The sequence below is a fragment of the Hyla sarda genome, chromosome 4 (assembly GCF_029499605.1).
Source record: "Hyla sarda isolate aHylSar1 chromosome 4, aHylSar1.hap1, whole genome shotgun sequence".
Lineage (NCBI taxonomy): Eukaryota > Metazoa > Chordata > Amphibia > Anura > Hylidae > Hyla > Hyla sarda.
In genome coordinates, this window is record NC_079192.1 from 172819755 (window position 1) to 172844436 (window position 24682).

A 24682-nucleotide genomic window follows, 5' to 3' on the forward strand; every position below is an offset into this window, starting at 1 on the left:
GAAATATTAAAATCTGGATTGGGCTGTGTTGCCAAGAGAAACGTTACCATTGGTAATAGAATTTCACCCAGTCATTTTGTGAGAAATCCCTTAAACACAAATCAGGGCAAAAATTTGTTAAAATACAATGGTAGTGTCCCATGTGGAAGGTCTCGCTGTCCATTATACCGGTATATGACAAAATCAGAACATGTCATATCTGATACTAACAACTGTATTTATCCTATTAAAATTTATATATTATGGGAAACGGACCATGTGGTTTACTGCATTTCATGTATGAAATGCATAAAACAGTATATTGGGTCCACAACCCGTAAGTTGAAACGTAGAATCTCATACATAAAATGACTTAAGGGGGAATGTGATTATACAGTAAGGAACACTGAAGTTTAAAAACCCTGCCGGGAGCCCTGAATGGCTCATCCATACTGGCCATTCAGGGCTCCCGGCAAGAAATTTAAGAATGAAAGTAAAATACATTGTACATCGCAGGGGAGTGCAGAATGCCGCCCGTCCCCCTGTTCAATAACGTCTAATCGCATCAGGTCTCAGAAGTGTAGTAGTACAAACACTGTAGCCTCCCCAACCACCGGCAGACTCCCGCAGCTGGAAGTCTGTTCCATGATGGGAGTAGCAATAGTAGTCCCGACTGGGGGAGTCTGTAGGCAGAGGTGTTAAAACGGCCGTTCATGACGGATATTATAACGGGTCTTAACGGATGAATATGCCCGTTATTTTGATGGACGTTATACAGCCATTAGCACCCGTTATTTCATCCGTTGTTATACATTCGTTTTTACACAGAAAACGGATGTTTAATAACGAATGAATACTCCTAGTGTGAAAGTAGCCTAAGTTGTTTGTAATAGTTAACATTTAAATGTACCTGTCATTTAAAAACCAAGTTTATAAACCTGAATGATTTTTCTAAATTAACCCTGACAAGGTTATTTTTAAGCTCACTGTTTTTGACTTCCTGTTAGGCCCTCTCCATGATGCACAGCTATTTTCTGTTTTCTTAGTTTTGGGGAGCAGGAACAGAGCTGGGCTATTTGGCAAGTAGTACATACATAGGACTTCCTCCCTTCTCTGGCCAATCAAAGCACATACTCATCTCTGCTATGCCTTGACATAGTGCTGGAAAACTGTAAGAAACAGGCTGGTACTATGCTGAGGGATTATTTACACAGTACAACACAGCACAGTAAAAGTTATGTGGGGGAAGAAAGGGTTACTTATAGCAAGGCGCTATGTGAACAGGCCGGCATGAGTCCGAACTCGATGCGCAGGGACAGTGGTCATTTTTTTTTTTTTAAAAGACATTTTTGTTAATCACATGTAATTAGAAAGTTTGTTCTAATACATTGATTAACAAAATATAAAACATTTTTTGGGTGACAGGTACTCTTTAATGAAGTGGATGTGTTCTGAATCACCCAGACTATCAGATGGAAGAAAGCTTTCTGTAAAAACAGTTCCCATTTAAGCCTAGCACAAGCCTGTGCAAATTTAAATAAATGTAATTTAACCTTTTGTCTGGTCTTATCTTGCACTGATTTGAGACATTTTCCACTTAATTGCTTTCTTAGAGACCAAATGACTTATTATGCAATGTATATTCAAAAAGCAGTTTTCCTTATCTTTTAAATGTAACTATATTATCGCTCTTCTGATTACAGGCTCCAAAAACCAAAAGCTGATGATTCTGGAGAATATCAGTGTGTATTTACCTTCACTAGTTCTCCACCTGTCAATGCTACTATTGAAGTGAAAGGTTAGTATTTCTTAGGAGCGAAAACAAGTTGGAACCTGATGATTTTAAATGTGGGATTTACTTATAACAAATACTATTTAATCAGTGGCAGAAATAGTATCTTAACATTGAGTAGTGTACTTTATGTGGATCCTAAAGAGTATCTGTAAGAGCCTCATGCTGCGGTTGAGAAAAAAAAATTGTTGCTACATTGAATATGAGACACAAGCCTTATAAATACTCTTAGGCTAGGTTTCCACTTTGTTTTTTTTGGGTAAACTAAATGCTGCGGCCTGATATTGGCTAAAAGTCAAAATTTTAGGGATTTATGAGTCGTCAAACCCACGTGACCTTTTTCCCCTTTTGGTGTTTTTTTCACTTGTCTTAGGCATTTTTCTGCGCTTTTGGGCTCGGCGGCAGTTTTCCATAATCGCAGCATGTTTAGTGTGTAGCTTATTTTTTTTTTGAAAAATCTTGGCGTTTTCTGCATTTTGGGAGTGCAAAATAACAGAAACAAGTGGCAACTTAGGCCACTAAGTCTCTGCCTATACACACAGTAACTGACAGCTATTCCTGTATGCAAACTTGTAAGTGTAAAAAGGCAATTGGTATCTCAGTCCTCTAGGCTATGCATATAAAGATTTAGCGAAGGATATATGTGTAAATAAATGATGTTAGGGACCAAGTAGGTGAGGAAAGGATATTCGGAACCAAGATAATTAATAAAATATTCTATTCTATGTAAATAAGTTAACATAAATAGATGCAATATGAATAAATGTATTGGTAAAAATAGTAAACTAGGCGCTGTAGTCACAGGGCTCACTTTGTACAGTTGAATTGTACTATAAAACAATATGTAAAATGATGATAATAAAACAGTAGAGATATAAAAAAATGCTGTGTATTTGTTTAGAATGGGCTGGAGTCTGTAGTAATACCAGCCCTTGATCAATATCTGCCTTTTGTGTGGTATATCTTTAACAGTACTTGTAGGGCATGCTGGGATTTAAAGTCTCCATGAATATAGTGAATATAATCATATTTTATTAATTATCTTGGTTCCTAATATCCTTACCTCACCTACCGTATATGCCGGCGTATAAGACGACCCCAACTTTTACAGTTAAAATATAGAGTTTGGGATATACTCGCCATATAAGACTACCCCTCCTACCGCGATGTACGGTACCTTGTAGTTCCCCTCACATTAGGTAGGCATCATGTTCCCCCACATTAGGTAGGCAGTATAGTTCCCCCACAATAGTAGGCAGCTCCCCCACAATAGGTCGGGAGTTACCCCACATTAGGTCAGCAGCTCCCCCACATTAGGTCAGCAGCTCCCCCCACATTAGGTCAGCAGCTCCCCCCACATTAGGTCAGCAGCTCCCCCCACATTAGGTCAGCAGCTCCCCCCACATTAGGTCAGCAGCTCCCCCCACATTAGGTCAGCAGCTCCCCCCACATTAGGTCAGCAGCTCCCCCCACATTAGGTCAGCAGCTCCCCCCACATTAGGTCAGCAGCTCCCCCCACATTAGGTCAGCAGCTCCCCCCACATTAGGTCAGCAGCTCCCCCCACATTAGGTCAGCAGCTCCCCCCACATTAGGTCAGCAGCTCCCCCCACATTTGTAGGCAGCTCCCCCCAACAGACATACAGCTTCCAACCATATACAGTGTATGGCTGCAGGCTGTATGTCTGTACTGGTCTGCCCCCACAGTGTTCCGATCACCGCTCCTCCGTCCTGGGTCACCATCTACTGCTATGGCCTATGGACCATAGCAGTAGGTGCCAGGACCGGGGAGCGGTGACCGGATCACTTAAGATAGCACGGCCGGTCACTCACCAGGCCCCGGTCGGCGCGCGTCCTCCTGGTCCTGCGCTCCTTCGTCTCTATGGTTGTAGGCACGTGACGTCACTGACGTCCCGTGCGTACAACCATAGAGACGGAGGACCGGACCGCAGGAGGATGCCGGGGAATGGTAAGTGACCGGCGGACATCCTTATATCCCAAAAAGATTTTTCGGGACACAGGGATGTCCGGCATAGGAATACCTATGATTATCTGCCCGGGCCGGCTCCCCCGTGTGTGGCTGCAAGCGGGGGCCGACCAGAGCACGTAAAAACTAATGCTGTATACTAAAAACCAGGGGGCCTCCAGCTGTTGTAAAACTACAACTCGCAGCATGCCCGGACAGCCTTTGCTGTGCTGGGAGTTGTAGTTTCACAACAGCTGGAGGCACCCTGGTTTTTAGTATACAGTACTGTACAGTATTAGTTTTTACTTGCTCTGGCCGGCCCCCGCCTGCAGCCACACACGGGAGCCGGCCTGGCCAGATAATCAGAAGTTTTCCTATCCCGGACCTCAATACGTATAAGACGACCCCCGACTTTTCAGAAGAAAATTCGGGGTTAAAAAGTCGTCTTATACGCCGGGATATAAGGTACTTGGTTCCTTACATCATTTTAACATTTTAGCCTAGAGGACTGAGATACCTTTTTACTCTGTGTACACACTCTCTCAGTAACCTCTGCTGTGTATAGAAAAAGTGAGCTGCACCCACCCCATACTCTATTTTAAACGTGTAAAAGCCTTTTCACACAGCGCAATTTCCAATGGAAATCCAGCTTGAAAATTCTTCTATATGAAGTTAACATTGTGGTCAATAGAATTTCCGCTGTCCCTTTTAGGCGGCAGATTTTCCACAGTGGAAATTCCACTAGCAAATTCCTCCACGTGAAATGGCCGTTAAGGAATACCTTTCAGTCAGTTTGGGCAAGAGAAGGTGCCTTTATTGGCTATACAGGGGTATCAGCACAGCTGGCCCAAACCGTTACGATGCAACAATTGCATGACCGTCTAATCTAACTCAACGTAAATGGCTTTTTTTCATTACCTATTTCATTTTATTATTCAGCTACTCCAGAAATCACTGGACACAAAAAGAGTGAAAACAAGAATGAGGGACAAGAGGCAATTCTGTATTGTAAATGTGTAGGATATCCTCACCCGGAATGGACTTGGTATAAGCTGGTTGAGGATGTGCTAGTTGTAAGTACCCACTTATTTTCAGCCTATTTGTTTTATTTTACTTTTAGAGGTGTTTCACCCAGAGTGCATCATTTTTTATTTATTTTTTTATTTTTGTAACTGAATGCACAGTCGTTCAGGTTTTACTTTGAATAGTGTTAATATTTTAAAAATTACCTTATTTTGATAAGACTGTCAGGTGTAAAAATTTGCAGAACACAGCACTTTAAGATCATGCATAATTCATATTGCTTTATTATTACCAAAGTTTGGTCCTTCAAAGAAGCAGTTCAGTAAAAAAAAGAAACTATATTGACTGTTCAACTCACTGTTAACATAAACAGAGCTCCATAAAGAGTACCTGTCACCAAACTAAACTTTAAATATATTGTTCCTTAATTATGAAATTATGCGACATTTTGCTATTTACTTTCTGTTTTATGTGATTGTTTTAATTTGACGTGATAAATGTGATTAGGAAAAAAAGGGCGACTAGGTGGCTGTTTTCTGTTCCCTGCCACAAGTCAAACAGTTAGTGTGAGCTCCTCCTGGCCTGTTAGGAGACCAAATTTAGGAAGTGCATGCAGCTTCAGTGTGTTCACGCCTGCTGGGGAACGCCTACTTTCTCCTGCTGGGAGCTCACACAATGTGAGCAAGGAGAAAGGTATGATACAGATACCCTTGAAGGTTAGGGTTGCGGATTGGTGCTGCTGAGGGAGGAACGGGGGATCGCAACAGCTGGAGGCACAAAATGGGTCGGATCACCGGCGGATCTGCAGTGTAAAATACGCTGCGGATCCATTATGTGTGACCCTAACCTAAAGCATAATGCTAAAATAAAAAAGTTTTCCCCATCAATCATTCAATGCCCTGTCAGTGCAAACAGAATGTTAAAAATCTTTTGCTTATTTATTGAAAAGGATTAACTAACAATAAGTATTCAGACCCTTTACTCAATACTTAGTTGAAGCATCTTTTGCAGAGGTTACAGCATCCAGTCTTTCTGGAGATGATGCTACAAAGTTTACACACCTCGATTTGTGGATATTCTGCCATTCTTCTCTGCAGATCCTCTCAGGCTCTGTCAAGTTAGATAGGGACTGTCGGTGGAAGCTATTTTTAGGCGCCTCCAGAGATGTTTAATATGATTCAAGTCAGGGCTCTGGCTGGGCCACTCAACACTTAGAGGGGGGTTGTACTCTTATTGTGTTGCACATTGCGTGTGCCAGATTTGTGACCAAAAAAATCCTCGATCCCCGACCAACTCTCTGCTTAACTCAGAAAACCTGAAAAAGGGACATGACTGCTAGGGAAAAAATGGGCATGTTCCCAACCGTTTTGGAAGGAAAAAAAAACTTGCTAAGGTTCCCACATAGAATGTGGTGGATTTGAGCTCTGGAAAATCCGACAGCTCAGCAGTTGTAAGAAAAGTAAAAAGTTTATATTATAATAGACTGCCTGACAGGGGTAATTTGGTAGGGAAAAGTACTACATTAGCATCACCCCCTGCTGAGAAAACAATACTCCACTCTTAGTAAATCAGAGCTATTATCTTGTTGGAAGGTGAACTTTATGCCCAGTTTGAGGTCCAGAGCACTCTGGATCAGATTTATATTTAGAATATCTCTACTTTGTTCCATTCAGCTTTTCCTCAAACATGACGAGCCTCCCTGTCCCAGCCACTAAAAAAAACACCCCCATAGCATGATGTTGTCACCACTATGCATCACTGTAGAAATGATATTGGACAGGTGATGAGCATTGCCAGTTGTTTTTTCTACACAGAAGGCCAAAAAATATAATCAGACCAGAGAATCTTGCTTCTAATATGAGTGTTTTAGGTGCTTTTTGAAAATTCCAGATAGGCCTCAATGGGGGAGATTTATCAAAGGATTTAGACTGGTTTTTCTTGTCTAAATTTGTTGCACAGAAAGTCGCAGTCTAAATATGTGCGACTTTTCTGCGACTTTTGCTCTAGAGGATTTTTAGAACATGATGCATGCAAGTCTATTTTAGACTGAAATGCATTGAAAAATGCATTGGTGCTGAATTTATCAAAAGCGACTTTTCAGCGACAAGTCGCATAAGCTGAAAGTACGCCGAAATGTCAGACCATGTTGGAGCAGGTTTAAATATAGACTAAAGCGTAGATCATGCAGTCTGTGCACAGAATTTATCAAGAGCTGTGCGCCATTTGATAAATTAGGTGCACAATAGACCAGACTAACCCTCTGTAGTTTGGTCTATATTGATGCGGGACATAGACAACTTTGATAAATATCCCCCAATGTGTCTTTTTGAGAAACTGCTTTCTGTCATAAAGCCCATATTGGTGGAGTGCTGCAGTGAGGTTTGACATTCTGAAAGTTTCTCCCATATCCACACAGGATCCTTGGAGGTCACCTATCTTGTCAAGTTCCTTCTCCCCTGATTACTTTGATATGTCAGACAGCTGTAGGAAGACTCCTAATTTTTCTAAACTCCTTCCATTTAAGAATTATGGAGATCACTGTGCTTTTGGGAACTTTGGGGAGATTTAACAGAACCTGTGTAAATGAAAATAAACACGAGTTGCCCATAGCAACCAATCAGATTGCTGCTTTTAAAAAATACATAAAAAAAAGCTCTGAAAAATAAAAGAAGCAACTGAATTTGCCTCAGACAATCCAATCAAGGTGTAGAAAGATCTCAAAGAGGATTAACAGAACATATGGACTTGATGGACAGATGTCTTTTTTTCAATCATACTTGCTATGTAACTATGAAATGGGAGGCCCCTAAAGCTAAATTTCATTTGACTTAGCAAATGGTCTGAATACTTAAATCCATGCAAATGCAAGTTTTTCATTTTTAATGGACAAATACTTAAAATTCTGTTTTCACATTCTTATAGTGTGCAGCTTGATGGGGGTATGGGACTTGATTTTTTTTAATCATATCACACAGCTGCATCATAAACTGAAAAAAGTGAGTGTCTAAAGACTTGCTGAATGCATTGGGGAGATTTATCAAAAACTGTGCAGAGGAAGAGGGGTACAGTTGCCCATGGCAACCAATCAAATAGCTTCTTTCATTTTTAAAGAGATCTGTGAAAAATGAAAGAAGCAATCTGATTGGTTTCTATGGGAAACTGCACCCCTCTTCCTCTGCACAGGTTTTGATAAATCTCCCCCAGAGTGTATAATGTAGGAAAAGTTCAGCTGCCATTCTCGTAGCATGCAATGATGGTACTGTGCTGTACCATGATAGGTAGGGCTGCAGCTAACGATTATTTTAACCCCTTAAGGACACATGACGTACTGGAACGTCATGTGTCCGCTCCCGATCTATACGGCCTCTAACAACGGCCGGGACCCGTGGCTAATAGCGCGCAGGCATTGATCGCTATTAACCCTTTAGAGTGAAAGTTTGCCGGTTAGCTCAGTGGGCTGTTCGGGATAGCTGCGGCAAAATCGCGGCATCCCGAACAGCCTGCAGGAGGGCCCCTACCTGCCTCCTCGCTGTCCGATCGCCGAATGACTGCTCAGTGCCTGAGATCCAGGCATGAGCAGTCAAGCGGCAGAATCATCGATCACTGGTTACTTATGAGAAACCAGTGATCAATGTAAAAGATCAGTGTGTCCGATCAATACAAAAAGGGTATTACTTCTGCTAATGCCATCATACTGTTATTATATAAAAACCACTATAGACAGACCAATATTACCACTATACAAAGTATAAATAATTGACCCACACCAAGGCCACTACCATTACCACCATATAATGACTGGATAATATCAGCATACTCATACTGAATAAAACCACTACACAGTACACAGACCAATATCACCAATAACAACACTATACAAGAGACAAATCATTCCACCACACCATGAGCACTTCCATTAACACCATATAGTGAAGGGATAATACCACCATACTGATACTGAATATTGCTACTATGCAGGGATCAAATTATACTGCCACACCATGATTACACATCACCATCATATACTGATGGGATAATACTACCATAATGATACTGAATAACACAGCTATACACAGATCAGTATCACCAGCAACACCACTATACAAGGAACGAATAATTGTACCACACCATGACTACACATTACCCCCACATAGTAATGGGATAATACTACCATTCTGACACTGAATAAACCAGCACTACACCAGCAGTACACGGGATACATACCCGAATAAGAGATTAGTGTGTCCATCTTTAAAGGGGTACTCCGGTGAAAACCTTTTTTCTTTTAAATCAACTGGTGCCAGAAAGTTAAACATATTTGTAAATTACTTCTATTAAAAAATCTTAATCCTTCCAGTACTTATTAGCTGCTGAATGCTACAGAGGAAATTCCTTTCTTTTTGGAACACTGATGACATCACGAGCACAGTGCTCTCTGCTGACATCTCTGTCCATTTTAGCAAACGTTTAGCAAACGATGTATGCTAAGGGTAGCATGGTGGCTCAGTGGTTAGCACTGCAGTGCCTTGCAGTGCTGGGGCCTTGGGTTCAAATCCCACTAAGGACAACAATAAATAAAGAGTTGTTATTATTATTATTATTATTATTATAATAATAATTACATCAGCAAACAGCACTGTGCTCGTGATGTCGTCATAGAGATTTCCAAAAAGAAAAGAATTTCCTCTGTAGTATTCAGCAGCTAATAAGTACAGGAAGGATTAAGATTTTTTAATAGAAGTAATTTACAAATCTCATGATATCCGTGAAGAGAAATGAAAATATCGGCACTCACCAGTGTGGCTGCAGGGTCTTCTTTATTGAGACATACTCACATGCGGGGTACAGAAGAGAGGGGAGTGGGGGGACAAGTGGTGGTGACCGAGCTCTAGTTTCGCACACTTGGTGTGCTTCGTCCGGCCATGACTCATACTGCCTGTGACTGCCTTATATAGAAGTGAACCTAGTGCTTCACCTATCACGCACCTGAACAGCTCTCACATGATCAGGTGACGTGGTAGGGGGGAGGTGTGTTAAAAGCAAAGATAGTTAGAAGCATGCTGAGAGCTCCGTTTTGTCGTTTAACCCTATGTTGCCTGTGGCATTAGTTTTAATGATCCATAGTGTCTCCACTCGTAATAATTTCGATTCTATTCGTTCATACTTATTACACAACACTTTTTCTAAGCCTACAAAGCGTAGTACATCAGGGTTATTATTATGGGCTTCTCTTACGTGGGCCTGCAGACGGGACGCTCCTGGCTTTCCAGCGCGTATGGTATAAAAATGTTTCCTAATGCGCATCTGGAGCTGGCGTTTCGTCTGGCCTATGTAGAAGAAGCCACAGGGACATATTATAGCATAGACAACATTTTTCGTGCGACAGGTAATTAACTCTTTAATAGTATGAAAGACTGCTCCTAGCCTTACGTGTTTAGTTTCCCAGCAATATCTGCATTGATTGCAGTTTTTACACTGGTGGGTACCTTTAGGTGTGATGTCACTAAGCCAGGTTTCTTTTTTCGCTGATGTATTGCTACTCTTAGATTTATTTCTCAATTTATCTCCTATGGTGAGGTTCTTTCTGCATGTTATGCGTGGTTTGTTTTCTGCTCTTTTTTTCAAATCCTCATCGGCTTCCAATAGAAACCAGTTTCTACGTATAGCTCGCTCTATCACTGGATTCATAGGAGTATTTTGGAATACAAAGGTGAATCTTTCTTTTAGATTTTCCAACTTATTAGGTGGATTTTTATTTTTAAGTAGATCTTCCCTCTTAGTTATCTCTGCTTTATTTCTACCATAATTTATTACATCATCAGGGTAGTTGCGTTTTTTTAACCTGTGTCATGTAATAAGTGTCGTGTAATAAGTATGAACGAATAGAATCGAAATTATTACGAGTGGAGACACTATGGATCATTAAAACTAATGCCACAGGCAACATAGGGTTAAACGACAAAACGGAGCTCTCAGCATGCTTCTAACTATCTTTGCTTTTAACACATCTCCCCCCTACCACGTCACCTGATCATGTGAGAGCTGTTCAGGTGCGTGATAGGTGAAGCACTAGGTTCACTTGTATATAAGGCAGTTACAGGCAGTATGAGTCATGGCCGGACGAAGCACACAAAGTGTGCGAAACTAGAGCTCGGTCACCACCACTTGTCCCCCCACTCCCCTCTCTTCTGTACCCCGCATGTGAGTATGTCTCAATAAAGAAGACCCTGCAGCCACACTGGTGAGTGCCGATATTTTCATTTCTCTTCACGGATATCATGAACTTTGCTTATTATAGTATCTGAGCACCACCAGAGGCATTACAGCTACACTAACTCCCACCTGCCATTCCTAATCCAGCACACTCGCGCAGTGCCGCACCACCTCCTTTGTGAATAATTTACAAATCTGTTTACATTTCTGGCACCAGTTGATTTAAAAGAAAAAAGGTTTTCACCGGAGTACCCCTTTAATCAGTCATTCTCTTTTTTTTTTTTTTTTTTTTCTTCCATCCGACTCAGACCACCATGATGACTTCTCCTAAATGACTGGTGTCTGCAGAGTATGATGCCCCTTAGTGTACCAAAATAATATACAAGTAGTAACCCCTCATATAGTAATAAACTCTTCATGTTCCCCCTCCTATATTTTTACTGCCCTCCTGAACTCCCTCCATATTAACCCCCCCTATGTGCCCCCTCCTATATTTATACTGCCCCTGAACCCCGTCCTATATTATACTGCCCCATGTATATTTATAATGCCCCTTTACCCCCACATATATTTAAAACACCCCCACATATTTATACTGCCCTAATTATTTTAATGCCCACCTTGTACTCTTCATGGCCAAACAAAAAAAAATAAACCAATACTTACCTAGTCCAGGTTTCCACGATGTACAGAACTGTTGTTCTCTTCAGATCTGCAGCCTACGAGCCGCAGGGCCAAGAGACCCGGGCAAGCGCCATGTCATATCATTGTGCCGGCCTGTGGGGGGTCAGGGGTCAAGTAGCAGTAGCTCAGAGGCTGCAGAGCCGAAATGTCTGCAGCCTATGGGATAGTGAATGGTGAAGCAGGGAACTGAACTCCTGCTCTGCCATTCACTGTACTGCATCTACTCCAATGTGGCAGATGCAGTGACAGGTAGCTGGAGTGACGCCACTGCATCATGATTACTCCCGCTATAGTGTCACTCCCCTGGAGGGTGTCTCCCAGTGTGCTCCGCACCTCCATAGCAACACTACTGGGCAGCCACAAGAGTTATTGACATATCGAGGAGCCAATGGCTCTTCGCTCTGTTAAAACAGCCGAGCGACGAGCATTTAACTATAGGTGCATCTGTAAGACACCCTTTATAGTTAAACTCATCCACATTGGACACATCGCCTCCTCCAGCACGAGGTCTTAGGCGACCACCTAACTCACCTAATGGGAGAGCCACCTCTGCATTTCGAGTTAGAAGTAAGCCAACTAATAGTTGGCCTAAATATAAACTAGACAGTCTTTAAATACACCAGATTTTATAAACCTTATACTGTAAAATAATTCTGGGGCATTTGTAGACTTTCCATCTAGGTTTGCAGTTATCATTAGGAACTTTTGGTAAATCATAAGATATATTGACATTGACCCCTAGAGGACCCACTAATGTCAGTCAGCAGTGACCACACAACATCCAGCATCAACACTTTAGATGCCATTATCAAAGTTGATTGTAGTGTCTAAAAGTGCTAAAATTAGTTGCCGGTTAGCTCAGCCTCAGCTGAGATGACAAAAGGGAGGGTTTCTACTTGTCTCTGTGCACTTTGATTGGCACTCCAAATGTGCAGGCAGCCTGTACGAGTGAAGCATCTATAACCCTGATCAGTGCTGTGCTATAGAATAGCATTGTTGAGTGTTTGCAATTAAAAGACTGCAGGTAATAGTTTAATATAAGAAGGCCCCTCCCCTAGTAGAAGTGTTTTCTTATTCTTTATTATTTTCTGTTTTAGCCACATACATAAAATGGACAGGGTACGAAATAACATTTAAAAAAAAAAAAAGCACATACTTGATAGGCTACTTTCACACTGCCATTGTTCCTGTTGAGAATGGCCCTCAGTCTCTTGCACTAATGGCAGTGTGAAAGAAAGGGGCCTAACACAAATGCACAATAAATGTTATCCAATGTATTTTCACAAAAAGTTCATACCTCAAGTCCCCACCTATACCCCCCCCCCACACACCACCTCCTACTTCAAGAGCTTCAAATATATATTGTAGTGTACTTTTGTGTACTATATCTTTAAGCATCCCAGAATCATGCCATTCAAGTGAATTGTGCCGCAGTGTAATAAAATTTTACATTTGTAAGGCAGAAACCCCCCTTCTCCAGTGGGACGTTGAAATAAGTATATTTCAACCTGACCCTCTTCTGGCCCCAAATTTTTTAAACCATTTGTTTCCCATCCATACTTGGGAGGCAATAAAGAAAAATAAAATTTGAAGAATAACCATTTTTAGAATAATCATTCTGTAAACGTTCGAAATTGAGTTTGTTCCATATCCCTACCCTCTTTTCTAAATTTTATATAAATGGCCCAACATTATTTTTATGCAGACAGATCTGAAGAAAGTTTTATACCAAAGTATTTAAATTTGGATAATTTACAAAGGATCTTACTTAACCCTACATATAGGTTCATCCAGTTTCTCATCAACTAGGAGCAAAAAAGATTTCTCCCAATAAATCTCCAATCCTGAGACCCCAAAATATTCCTCAGAACTCTTCATAATCATTGGAATTTCATCCCACGGATTTTTAACAAACATTAAAATAAAGTTAAACAAACATTAGTATAAAGCAACATTTTGTTTTTAATACCTTCTACTCTGAATCCCTCAAAATCAAAATGTTCACTGATCCAAACTACTAGAGGCTCCACATACAACGTGAACAATATTGGGGAGAAGGGACAACCCAGCCTGGTTCATCTACCCAACCAAAATGGTTTTGATTGGGTCCCATTAATAATCAGCCTTGCTTCTAGTTGGTTATAGAACAATTTAATACAGTTAAAAAATTTGGGGCCCATTCCAGATTTCTCTGTTAACCAAAGGTATTCCCACTCCACCTTGTCAAATGCCTTTGTGGCATCAAGCAACAGGATGGAGCAGGAACCTTCTTCACTAGACTAAATTGACTCCTAGACTGCATGGATGTTGTCCTGGCATAAAGTCGGATTGTTCAATTACCTTACAAATTTTAGTTATCAACCTAATGTCGTTTAAAAGTGATATGGGTCGGAAAGAGCCCATTCCTTGATTTATGGAGCAAGATCATATTTGCCTCCCTCATAGACAAAGAACATTTTACTCTCAAGGATTCATTTAGTCTCTAACAATTTAGGTAACAGGGCAGCAAATATTGTCTATAAATTTGAAAAAGGTAAACCATCGGACCCTGGGGCAGTGTTCCCAGAAATTGATGCAAAGGCATTTTTTAGTTCCTCAAGGGAGATAGGTTGTTCCAGTATATCTTTATTATCTTCCGTTATTAATGGAAGAGCTATTTTACCAAAAAGGTTTTAATCTCCTCTGTGTTATCCCTCTGGGTGGATTGATAAAGTTCTGAATAAAAAGATACCAACATTTCCTCTGTTAAACTCCTCAATATTCACCCCTCTCTCCCTGAGTGCTCCTATCTCACTTTTCAGTTTTTTTGAATAGTTTAATTATTTTGTTTGGTTTCCCCCCTTCAAAATAATCCCTAAACCCCATAAATTTCAATTTACTTTGTGCTTTGCCCAACAAGAAGTCAGAATATTTATTTTGTGCTATTTCCAGGTTTTCCAGATATTCTCCCAAATGGTTGTCACTCACCTCCTTCATACATGACTGAATATTTTGTTTTAATTTCCTCACTTCCTTTTGAAAATTCTTCTTTGATTCCTCAGTTTTTGTTTTTGTTAATGTACCTCTCAGGCTTTTAGGGTGTCCAATACAATTAATAAGGTTGCAGAGTGCTTATTAAAAATTTAAATTTCACCCCTAATCCATGTATTTTCATTTAGTATTTCTATCTGATGTGGATTCACATTTTTACCTACCCCTCTAATTTCAATTAACAGAGGGGAGTGGTCTGAGATTGATTTCGGTTCATATCGAATTTTCTTAATATGGTTCAGGGTTGCAGGTTCACACAGGCATAAGTCTATCTTGGAAGCAGCATTATGTGAGGCTCTATAGCAGGAGTATTTTGGAACTTTCCAGACTACAAGCAAATCCCCATAGCAAACCTCTCCTGCTCTGGACAGTTCCTGACACGGCACTGTGGTCAGACTGAAAAGAACTATACAACTTCCTGTGGAGCATACAGCAGCTGATAAGTACTAGAAGGATTAAACTTTCTAAATAGAAGTAATTTACAAATATGTTTAACTTTCTATCGCCAGTTGGTTTGAAGAAAACAAAATAGTTTCCCACCAGTGACCCCTTTAAATTATAGATGTTTGCTAGCTCAGGGGATTACTGGGATCTTCGACATATCATGGGGGATCAAATAAGCTAAATCAGCTAAAATGTCTGGGAGGGTCCCTTTACCTGCCGCCAGATCAATATTTATTGATGCAGCCTGGCGTGGAGAGCCAGTCTCACTGTATCCATAGCAGCATTCCGTAAAAAAAAAGTCCCATAAAAAATTTTATTAAATTTGTTTTCCCATATTACCTCCCCACCCCTCAAAAAAACAAACATAAAAATAATAAACATATTTGGTATCATCGCATGCGTGATTGTCCAAACTATTAAAATATAATTTGTGTTCCCGCACAGTAAACGGCATAAACAAAAAAAAAAAATCCAGTTTTTTTATTGTTACAACATATATCAGGATGAATCTCAAATTCCCATGTTAACAAAAATTGGTACCGATAAAAACTGCAGACCATGGGGCAAAAAAAATTAACCCTCATACAGCCCCTGAATACAGAAAAGTTGTCATAAAAGGACAATTTCAGGTAATAATTAACTTAAAAAAGTGTCTGATTGATTGGGGAGGGGGCCCAAACGATGGGACAGTTTGCAGTCTCTTTTTTGATGAAGTCACTTACCTGACCTTGGCGGGCACGCTCAGCAAATCACCAGGTGAGACTGGGTCCCATTGGTTGGGCACATCTGGCTCACATCTCACCATTTATTGATAAATACTGGTCTGGTAATACTTTGTAGTTGTTAAGGTATCATAATTTGCTTTTGTCACTCTGCAGGAACCAAATAATGAAAGTGGACGTATCTTTATCACCAACAAAGATAACTATACAGAATTAAAAATAATTAGCTTGGACATCGCCAAAGACCCTGGAGTTTACCAGTGTAATGCTACCAATTCTGTCGGATCTGTAAACAGCAACATCATCTTACGCGTGCGCAGTCACTTGGCTCCAGTGTGGCCCTTCCTTGGCATTGTGGCAGAGATAATCATCTTAGCAGTCATTATTGTGGTGTATGAAAAGCGCAAAAGACCAGATGAAGTGCCAGACGGTAAGAGCGGGATGAGGGACATATGTGCAATATTTTCTATATCTAAATACCTGGGTTTACTCCATTAGTTCATAAAATTGTGCCTGTAGCTAATGAACTAAACTAACTTTAAAATTTGCGATGTGTATGTGTACTATTGTATTCTTGGACAATGAAGGGGAATTAAAGGGGTATTCCAGGCCAACTTTTTTTTTATATATCAACTGGCGCCGGAACGTTAAACAGAATTGTAAATTACTTCTATTAAAAAATCTTTATCCTTCCAATAGTTATTAGCTTCTGAAGTTGAGTTGCTGTTTTCTGTCTAACTCACATCCCAGGAGCTATGCAGCTCCTATGGGGATATTCTCCCATCATGCACAGCTCCCGGGACGTGACATAATCATTGAGCAGTTAGACAGAAAAAGCTAATAACTATTGGAAGGATTAAGATTTAAAAAAAAAAGTAATTTACAAATCTGTTTAACGTTCCGGAGCCAGTTGCTATATAAAAAAAGTTTTTGCCTGGAATACCCCTTTAATGAAGACATTATGGCATCAGGCCTAAAGTTGCAAATGGTTAAGTTTAGGCTGCTTGGTAGACCCTTCATGCTAAGGTGGGACTTAGCATGAAGTGGTTGGAAAGAGGCTTGGCCTCCTGTAATGCCAATTTGTTTAAAAAATTTAAGTTAGGTGACTAGCGTTAATTGGAGCAAAATTCTAAACTTTCTTAGAGCTAAGGCTACTTTCACACTATAAGTTCCCGCTACTGCCCATCAGTAATGGGTCCGGGAGGGAAAACTGTGCTTGGAACGTCTTCTTCTCCTATCTTCGGCGGAATAACGGGTGCAAATAACAGACATATGAGAATCCCATTCAAGTGAATGGGATCCTCTGTGCCTGTTATGCCTCCAGTTAGGCTCTGTTACAATAACGGACGTTAATGGCCGAGGAAAAAAGAGCCTTAACGTCTGTCTGTAACAGAGCTTTTTCCATAGTGTGAAAGTAGCCTAAAATAGGGTTCAAAACATGGCTTACATGCAGCTTCTGAAATCCCTGATTTATTGAGGGCTCATTCACACTACAGCAAGGCAAGCTGGCTCTAGGATCACTTTGAAATGCGCCGTCTCAATAGATTGCAATGCAGTTCAGACTAAACATGTTTGTTTGAGTCTGGGATCTGCAATTTCCTCAGCAGAACGTCAGTCGCTGTAGTGTAAATGGGGCAACAGAATCTCATTGAAAACGATAGAAGGCTGCTGCACCATAACTTCTGAGCAGAATTCCACTCAGAAAATATGTAGAAAATGGGCCCTAAGAGATGTGAGCCTCCCCCTTGTATCTGTTGCAGGTTATGGTTGAAAAAAATCATACCAAAAGTCTGCAACAAGGTACAGTGTTATGCACTGGAATGGATTTTACAAATCCACAGTGCATCATAGACATGCTTAAATATGTAATACAAAAGTTGAAATCCAAAGACAAAGGGGGACATTTATTAATGTTGCCTGTATGATGCCGTTTTTTTCTGACAGATTTTTTTTTCCTATTTTGGCTGTCCTGCATCAAATTTACTATAAAGGTGCACGTCCTTAATAAATGTTGCAGCTTTTGATTTTAACTTTCTGATTTCTCTGGCTTTGGCCACAATGAAAAGGTTGCCTTGACACGGAATGAATTTGTAGATTGTTTAAGGACAATGTGCCTTTTTATGCGCCCTTTAGCCAAAAAAACACAAATAGGAAATATCATCCACCACTTCGGAAAGTGCCCACATCTGGATTTCAGCATCAGTTTAAAAAAAAAAAAAGGCATATATCAAAAAGGCGCATTAACACACTGCGCCCAAAGATGCGCCTTTTTGCCGCCACAAAATCTGCATAAACGCATTAGTAAATGACCCCCAAAGTAACCAATTTACCCACTAGTATGCAATCTATTGCCATAGAAAGTCTTCTGCCTTGTGTGAATATAGCATTATTGCTTTCTCACACACATTTTATTTTGAATTCCGTTATCCTTGGGAAAACACATTGGAGTATTATATTTAAGAAACATACATGCAAATGTGATTATACTTTACTATTGCATATAAACTATGACAATAATATTGATGCTCAAAGTATGCAAAATGGCAACTGCATCTTTGTTAAATACTAATCATTAAGATGTTTTTATAAAAATGATCATTCATTTTATTATACCTCCTGGTACTTAAAAAAGGAAAAATTATTATTAAAAGATTATTATTATTATAATTTTTTTTTTTTTTTTGACCCATTGTATTATAATATGGTTTGCTCCCTGGAATCATGCTAACAGAACTATTGCAATTGGACTTGTATGTGTGTTTTTTTTATTTATTTTTTTATTACAAAATGACGCAAGTTGCTATGATTGTAAATTCTCTTTAAAGTGTACCTGTTGTTATGAAAAAACAAAACAAAAAAACTTTGTTATAGAGATCAGTAGAACCAGCAGGGAGAAGTGCTTAGTGCATTCTCTCCTGGCTGTGTCATGTGACCTGGATGGACTCGTATTGCACAGTCCTGATCAGACACAAAGCAGGCAGTGAATCGTGCAGCTAATCGTTTTACTGATCGGTCAAGGTCTGAACACTCAGACCTCCTACCGATTTAAAAACAAAACAACTTTTGATCTGTCCCTAGAACGTGTCAAACCTTTTTTATAATGACAGGTACAATTTAAATGTTCTGTTAGAGTTAATCAGAGTAGACAATATTATAGATAGTGTCATATGGGGAAGGGGATTCTGAATGGCCAATATATTGAATTGCTGTGACAAAAATATCCAATGTAAAGGATTTTGTTTTAGGAATGGTTTATTAAAGAATACTTTAATAATAATGTCACAAACACATTTCTTCCCCTCTTCTGGTATATCTGGTAAGTGTGAGCTATATATGCATTTAAGTAACGTTTCTACAGGGATGGCACAAGGTTCATGTGGTCTAAGGTTTGTATAAATCTGAGCCATGGTGCCATCTTGCTGTGGGCATGAGACGCACCGCTGATGACTGCATGCTAATGATATCTTGTAGGTGAGGAATCGCCGGTTTTACAGTTTATGCTTTTTAACTAAATCTACAGAGTTCTTGAATGGTACAAATGTTTTGTAGCTGCTGGGACAGTTCCTGTGCTGTTCTTGGTACTCTATCTGTCTCTTATTAAACAGCAATTCAACAGTGCATTTCATACACTCCAGCATGAACTCCAATAAGTTATTTCTTGGCTCAAGTTTACGTATTTATATATGCATCTTGTATAGATACATACTTTACTGGGTTTTAAACTTCTAATTACTCAGTAGGGTGGATGCAGTTAGCTATGCTGCTCAAATGTGCCTGTATAAACGAAGAGCAAACTAGGCCACATCTTTTAGGTTACAACACTATTAAAATGAAAATTGTACATGTTTAAAAAAAAAAAAAACTTGACATGTCGAAAGTTTTGATAAGTCAGACCCCTATTGATTAGAATAATGAGCAGGGTGAGGCACACGGTAGCATGCTTCTCTCCCCAGTTAATAGCAATCTCCACCCTGCGGTTCCATTATGAGTCTATGGGGAAAAAGATCCATGAGCCAGGGAGTAAAGTGTGCTGCTGCACGTTTTTCCCTCTTAGAGCTCCAGTTTTTTGGGGGGGTCTTGGCACGGAGAGACAGTCTCTATGCCATGTCAAAAGTTTTTCTAAATGACAGGTACAATTTAAATTCCAATCTCTCTTGTACAGTTCCATACAGACTCACTAAAACTGAGGCATGTTATTTTAGCTTTATGTTGTTTATAATTTCTCTTGGGTCAACTTTATTATTTAAAAAAAAAATGAATGTGAAAGTAAATAGAGCACTTCAATTATTTATATAATTTACCTTTGCTTTTTTCACCCCTCTGGTATAGCTACTTCCAGTTAAACAAACCTGTTTGTTCAGTTATGGAGTCATAGTTTTCTTGATGTTAACCAGAGGCCTGAACTCTTCAGCTTTAATATCTTTTCCCAAGATAATGTGTGTGCATGGGTGTGAGTGTGTTGGGGGATTATCCTTCAAATGGACATTTCCATCATGATGCACTGCAGTTCTTGATGCCTTTTATAAAGGATTTCTTTCTAGTGGGAATTCAGTGCATCCTGCTGGTCAGAGTGGGCACTGCCTGTATCTAAACCTGCTCTTCCTTTCACCATTGCTTCCTATCCACTTCACATTTTGCTTGCCTTTTTTCTCAGCAGCACAGAACGAATCCGCCACTTTGTGTCTTTATTTTCCTATGACATTTTATTTTTTATCCAATTTTCTTTTCTTTAGTTTGTTGGATGGGAGGGGGAAATCCAGGGAGGCAGCTTCTCTAATTATACTTGTCGGTTACTGTGACTTTTTTTTTTTCCCCCCTTCAATTGCATCAAACCTTAAATATTATGGTGGTAAGTGAGAGTTCTGCATGCTTTTCCAGTTTGTCTAATCTCGCTTCCGTTGTTGGGATTGCTCAAGCCCATGATGTTAACACTTGAAGTTTTCCCTCATCCACTCTCACGACTAATTTTCAGTTTGTTTTAGTTCTTGTTTCTTGTTTTTTCCCTTGCTTTGGTTTGAAAAAAAATATATATTTTTGTAATGTTACTTTCCCCATCTCCTTCCTAACACTTATTTTTATACAGGGTCAATTATGCCATAGCACATTCTGTTTTTGGCATGGGTTTGGGTCTAGAACTTCTATAAATACCATAGTTGCACAAAACCAATCTTGCTCAACCCACCTTGGCATGTCAGAGCAAGAATTCCTAACTTTATGTTCAGATACATCTACCGTATATAGGGTCAGAGCTTTGGTTTTGAGCTCAGAGAATCTGAATTACTATACTTAATCTTCTGAATCACAGAGTTTGTAGGCACCTGGATGGTGTAACATATGACTACAAGGTTTTTTTTTTTATTTTTATAAGTTGCATAGACCCTCTGTACACAGAATGGTAAGATACTTACTTAAGCTTATTTTTTTTTAGATGCATTGGATTAATTAAATATTCCAAAAGTTTGAATAGCAGTTAATTCCATCAGAAGACAATTTAGAGCTCTGTATTAGGTAAAAACAAGCTCTGGCTTCTATAAAGATATATTATGAAATCTATCAGCACAGAGTTTTGTTCAGAGCGGCTAATGGGTAGTAATAAACAGCATCTATCTGCTGTCAACTGCGGTTCCAGAATTTGAGGGTAGATTGCAATTAGTTTTCAAAACTTTGAATTCTTCATCTTGAAGTGGCTTGGAAAAAAGATGTACTGTTACACCATACTATATTTCACTAATTCGAGCACATATAACTGAGATGTTATAATTTATGTAGAATGGGTGTTACACATGCCTTGACACTGCCTTCAATCTGTTCCCTTTTCTAGCAATCAAGGTGGGACACAGTCTGAATGAATAAATCACATGGTTTAGGTCACGTCGTAATGCAGATTGCTAGTAAAATATTAACTTTGCATTTCTATATTTAAATAATTGCTGTAAAGAATCTATTGTGACATTCATAAATATTCATACTGAAAGGAAACCTTTTACACTGAAAACATAGTCCAGTCTGTAGGCATCATGACTTATTGCAGTAGGAGCTGAGTAGATTGATATATAGTTTTTTTTTGTGTGGAAAGTTTTATTTATTCTTGTCTATGATCATTCTGAGCTAAGTAGTCATGTGGACTGTCCTAATCTGTATGCAGATGTCAGTCACTAAGTAGGACCACCCACATGATAACTTAGCTCAGACCCATCATAAATCTTTACATAAATAAATGACAAGTTATCTTGGAATTTTTTCTATAAAACTATATTTTAATCTGCTCATCTTCTCCTGCTCTATAATTTGACACCTGCAGACTGGATTGTGTCATCACTTTGACAGGTTCCCCTTTTATAGCTATTTTCTTGCCCCTAATATCATCAGGTTACAGAACAATACTTTTCCTTACTTCAGTCTACAGGACTTTCTGGAGCCTTGTCCAGCCATCAATATTGTGGTGATCAGTGCATATCACGGCTTGACACATTGAGAAATGTAACCGCTATGGACACCTTAAAAAAAACTTTTTCTCTATAGGTCTTTATTAGCTTTAGCTTTAACCGCTAAACAGGAGCAACCCCTGATCCTGGCCTTTTAACCATTTAGTTGCTGAGGTTTCTAATGATCATGGCATCCACAATTGTGATGCACTGCAGGGCACTGTGCCACCGAGATGGCTTGTATAAGTCTTCAGTTCTCAACTGCCTGTCAGTTTACTCCTATGTGGGAATTTGGGCTGCACGATAAATATCGCAAAAGCAATCGAATAATGATTTTTGTGATATAGCGATGTGGCCACCGGGGAAACTTGCTGGAAGATTGTGATGGGGCGGGGGGGTTAGGGGTGACTGGGAGATTGTGACTTGGGGGGGGGGGGGGGAGTGGATCGGAGATTGTGACATGGGATGGAGATTGTGATGGGGGTGGGGGGGGTGACTGGGAGATTGTGACATGGGGGAGATTGTGAAGGGGGGTATGGAATATGGGGGGAGAGTGTGACATCGGGGGGCGGGGGTAAGATGTGACCATGAGGGGAGAATGTGGAAGGGGGAAGGGGGAGGGGGGAATGTGACTGGGGAATGTGACAAGGGAGAGATGTGAAATGGGCAGTGGGCATAAAATAGGTGGCTAGATGTGAAATGGAGATTGGACATGAAATGGGGGGGGGGATTCACCATTTATTTATTATATCGCGTCATGAAATCTCAATATTCAGGCCTTCATTCGCAAATTTCCCCCATATCGTGCAGCCCTATTGGGAATAATGCTATGGTATATTCTGAGATTTAGCTTCACACGCTACATGCCAGTGTAACATTAACAGTTAGTTATGCAATGCGTCAGTACATATACGCTGCAGTATAGTATAATAGTGATCAGAAGATCGCAGCTTCAAGTCACTTAAGGGGATAACAGTCTCAATTACAAAAAAAATTCAATAAATCCTGCTGTGAATATTTCAGGAGTGCAGTTTTTAAAATGGGTTGCTATAAGGGAGCATCCAAGCCTCTTCAATCCACTTCAGAAATGAACGGTTCCCTTCAAAAATAGATTTTGTAAATTTTCATAAATTTTGAAATTTGCTGCAAAGCCTCTAAGCCCTCTGACCTCCTAAAAAAGTAGGACATTTACCAAATAATGCCAACATAAAGTAGACATTGTAATTGTGAGCTATTGGCTAATTTGTGTGGAAAGACTATCTTTCCTAGAAGCAGAGACTGTAAAATTTAGCAAATTTTGGAGTTTTTAACAAATGAGAATGTTAAAATAAAATGTTCAATTTATTAAGCAATTGTATTAAAACTAAAAAACTTAAATGTTGCATGGACATAAGTATTCAGACCCATGTGCTTCCATTTCTTATTTTCTTTTGAAATGTTTGAATTTACCACAGGTGACTCCAATCAAGGTGTACAGTTGATTGTACATGATTTGGAAAGAGACACCCATATGGTATCAAAGCTGACAATTTATAATAGAATAAAAAACAAGCCTTGAGGTGGAAGCAACTGCTTGTAGAGTTCCGAGACAGGATTGTTGGTCAGACTTGGTCAGAAAGGTAGTCACTCTGGCTGAGCTCTAAAGATCCTGTTTGCAGATGGGAGAAGCTTTCCATAGGTTACCCATCGCTGATGCACTCCACCAATCTGGGCTTTATGGCAGGATTGCCAGGAAGAAGCATCTTCCCTGTAAAAAACACATGAACGCCCACCTGGATGTTTGAAAAATATTACCTAAAGGACTCTCAAACTGTAAGAAATAAGATTCTCTAGTCTGATGAAACCAAGGGAAGTTTTTAGCCTTAATTGTAAGCATCATGTCTGGAGGGAACCAGGCCCTGCTCTTTACCTGACCCAATACCATGACTACAGTGAAGCATAGTGGTGGCAGCATCATGCTGTAGGGGGGTTTTCCAGTGGCTGGGACAGGAAGTCAGGTCAGGGTTGAGTTAGAGCTGAATGGTGCACAGTACAGATATTTTTAATGAAAATTTTTACCCGAAGTGCGCTCACCTTCAAACATGACTCTAAGCACACTCCAAGACAACATGGGAGTGACTTAGGATTGACCCATCTAGAGCCCTGACTTGAACCCTATTGAACATCTCCTGAGAGACCTGAAAATGGCGGCTGACGGACTCTTCCCACCTAACCTGACAGACCTTATGGGTATGTTCACACGGGAGAATGTCCATGCGGAATTTAGCATGCATATTCTGCATGGACATTCTGCAGCAGCATTGTTGAGTTCAATGGTATTTTGCTGCACTGTTTACATGGCAGAATTTTTGCGCCAGATGTTTCTGCTGCGGAAATTCAGATTCCAGCGTCTGCAGAAAGAATTCT

The 24682-nt window shown here is 39.9% G+C and overlaps 1 protein-coding gene across 1 annotated transcript in view; it reads left to right on the plus strand.

Annotated features, from left to right (window-relative positions):
• The window catches only part of NPTN (neuroplastin), a 97052-nt gene that overhangs the window by 47670 nt on the left and 24700 nt on the right, over positions 1 to 24682 (plus strand). Inside the window, exons 4-6 of the mRNA XM_056572771.1 lie at positions 1683 to 1777; positions 4675 to 4808; positions 16008 to 16281. Of these exons, the coding sequence (XP_056428746.1) occupies positions 1683 to 1777; positions 4675 to 4808; positions 16008 to 16281 (503 nt within the window). The remainder of the gene's footprint in view (positions 1 to 1682; positions 1778 to 4674; positions 4809 to 16007; positions 16282 to 24682) is intronic.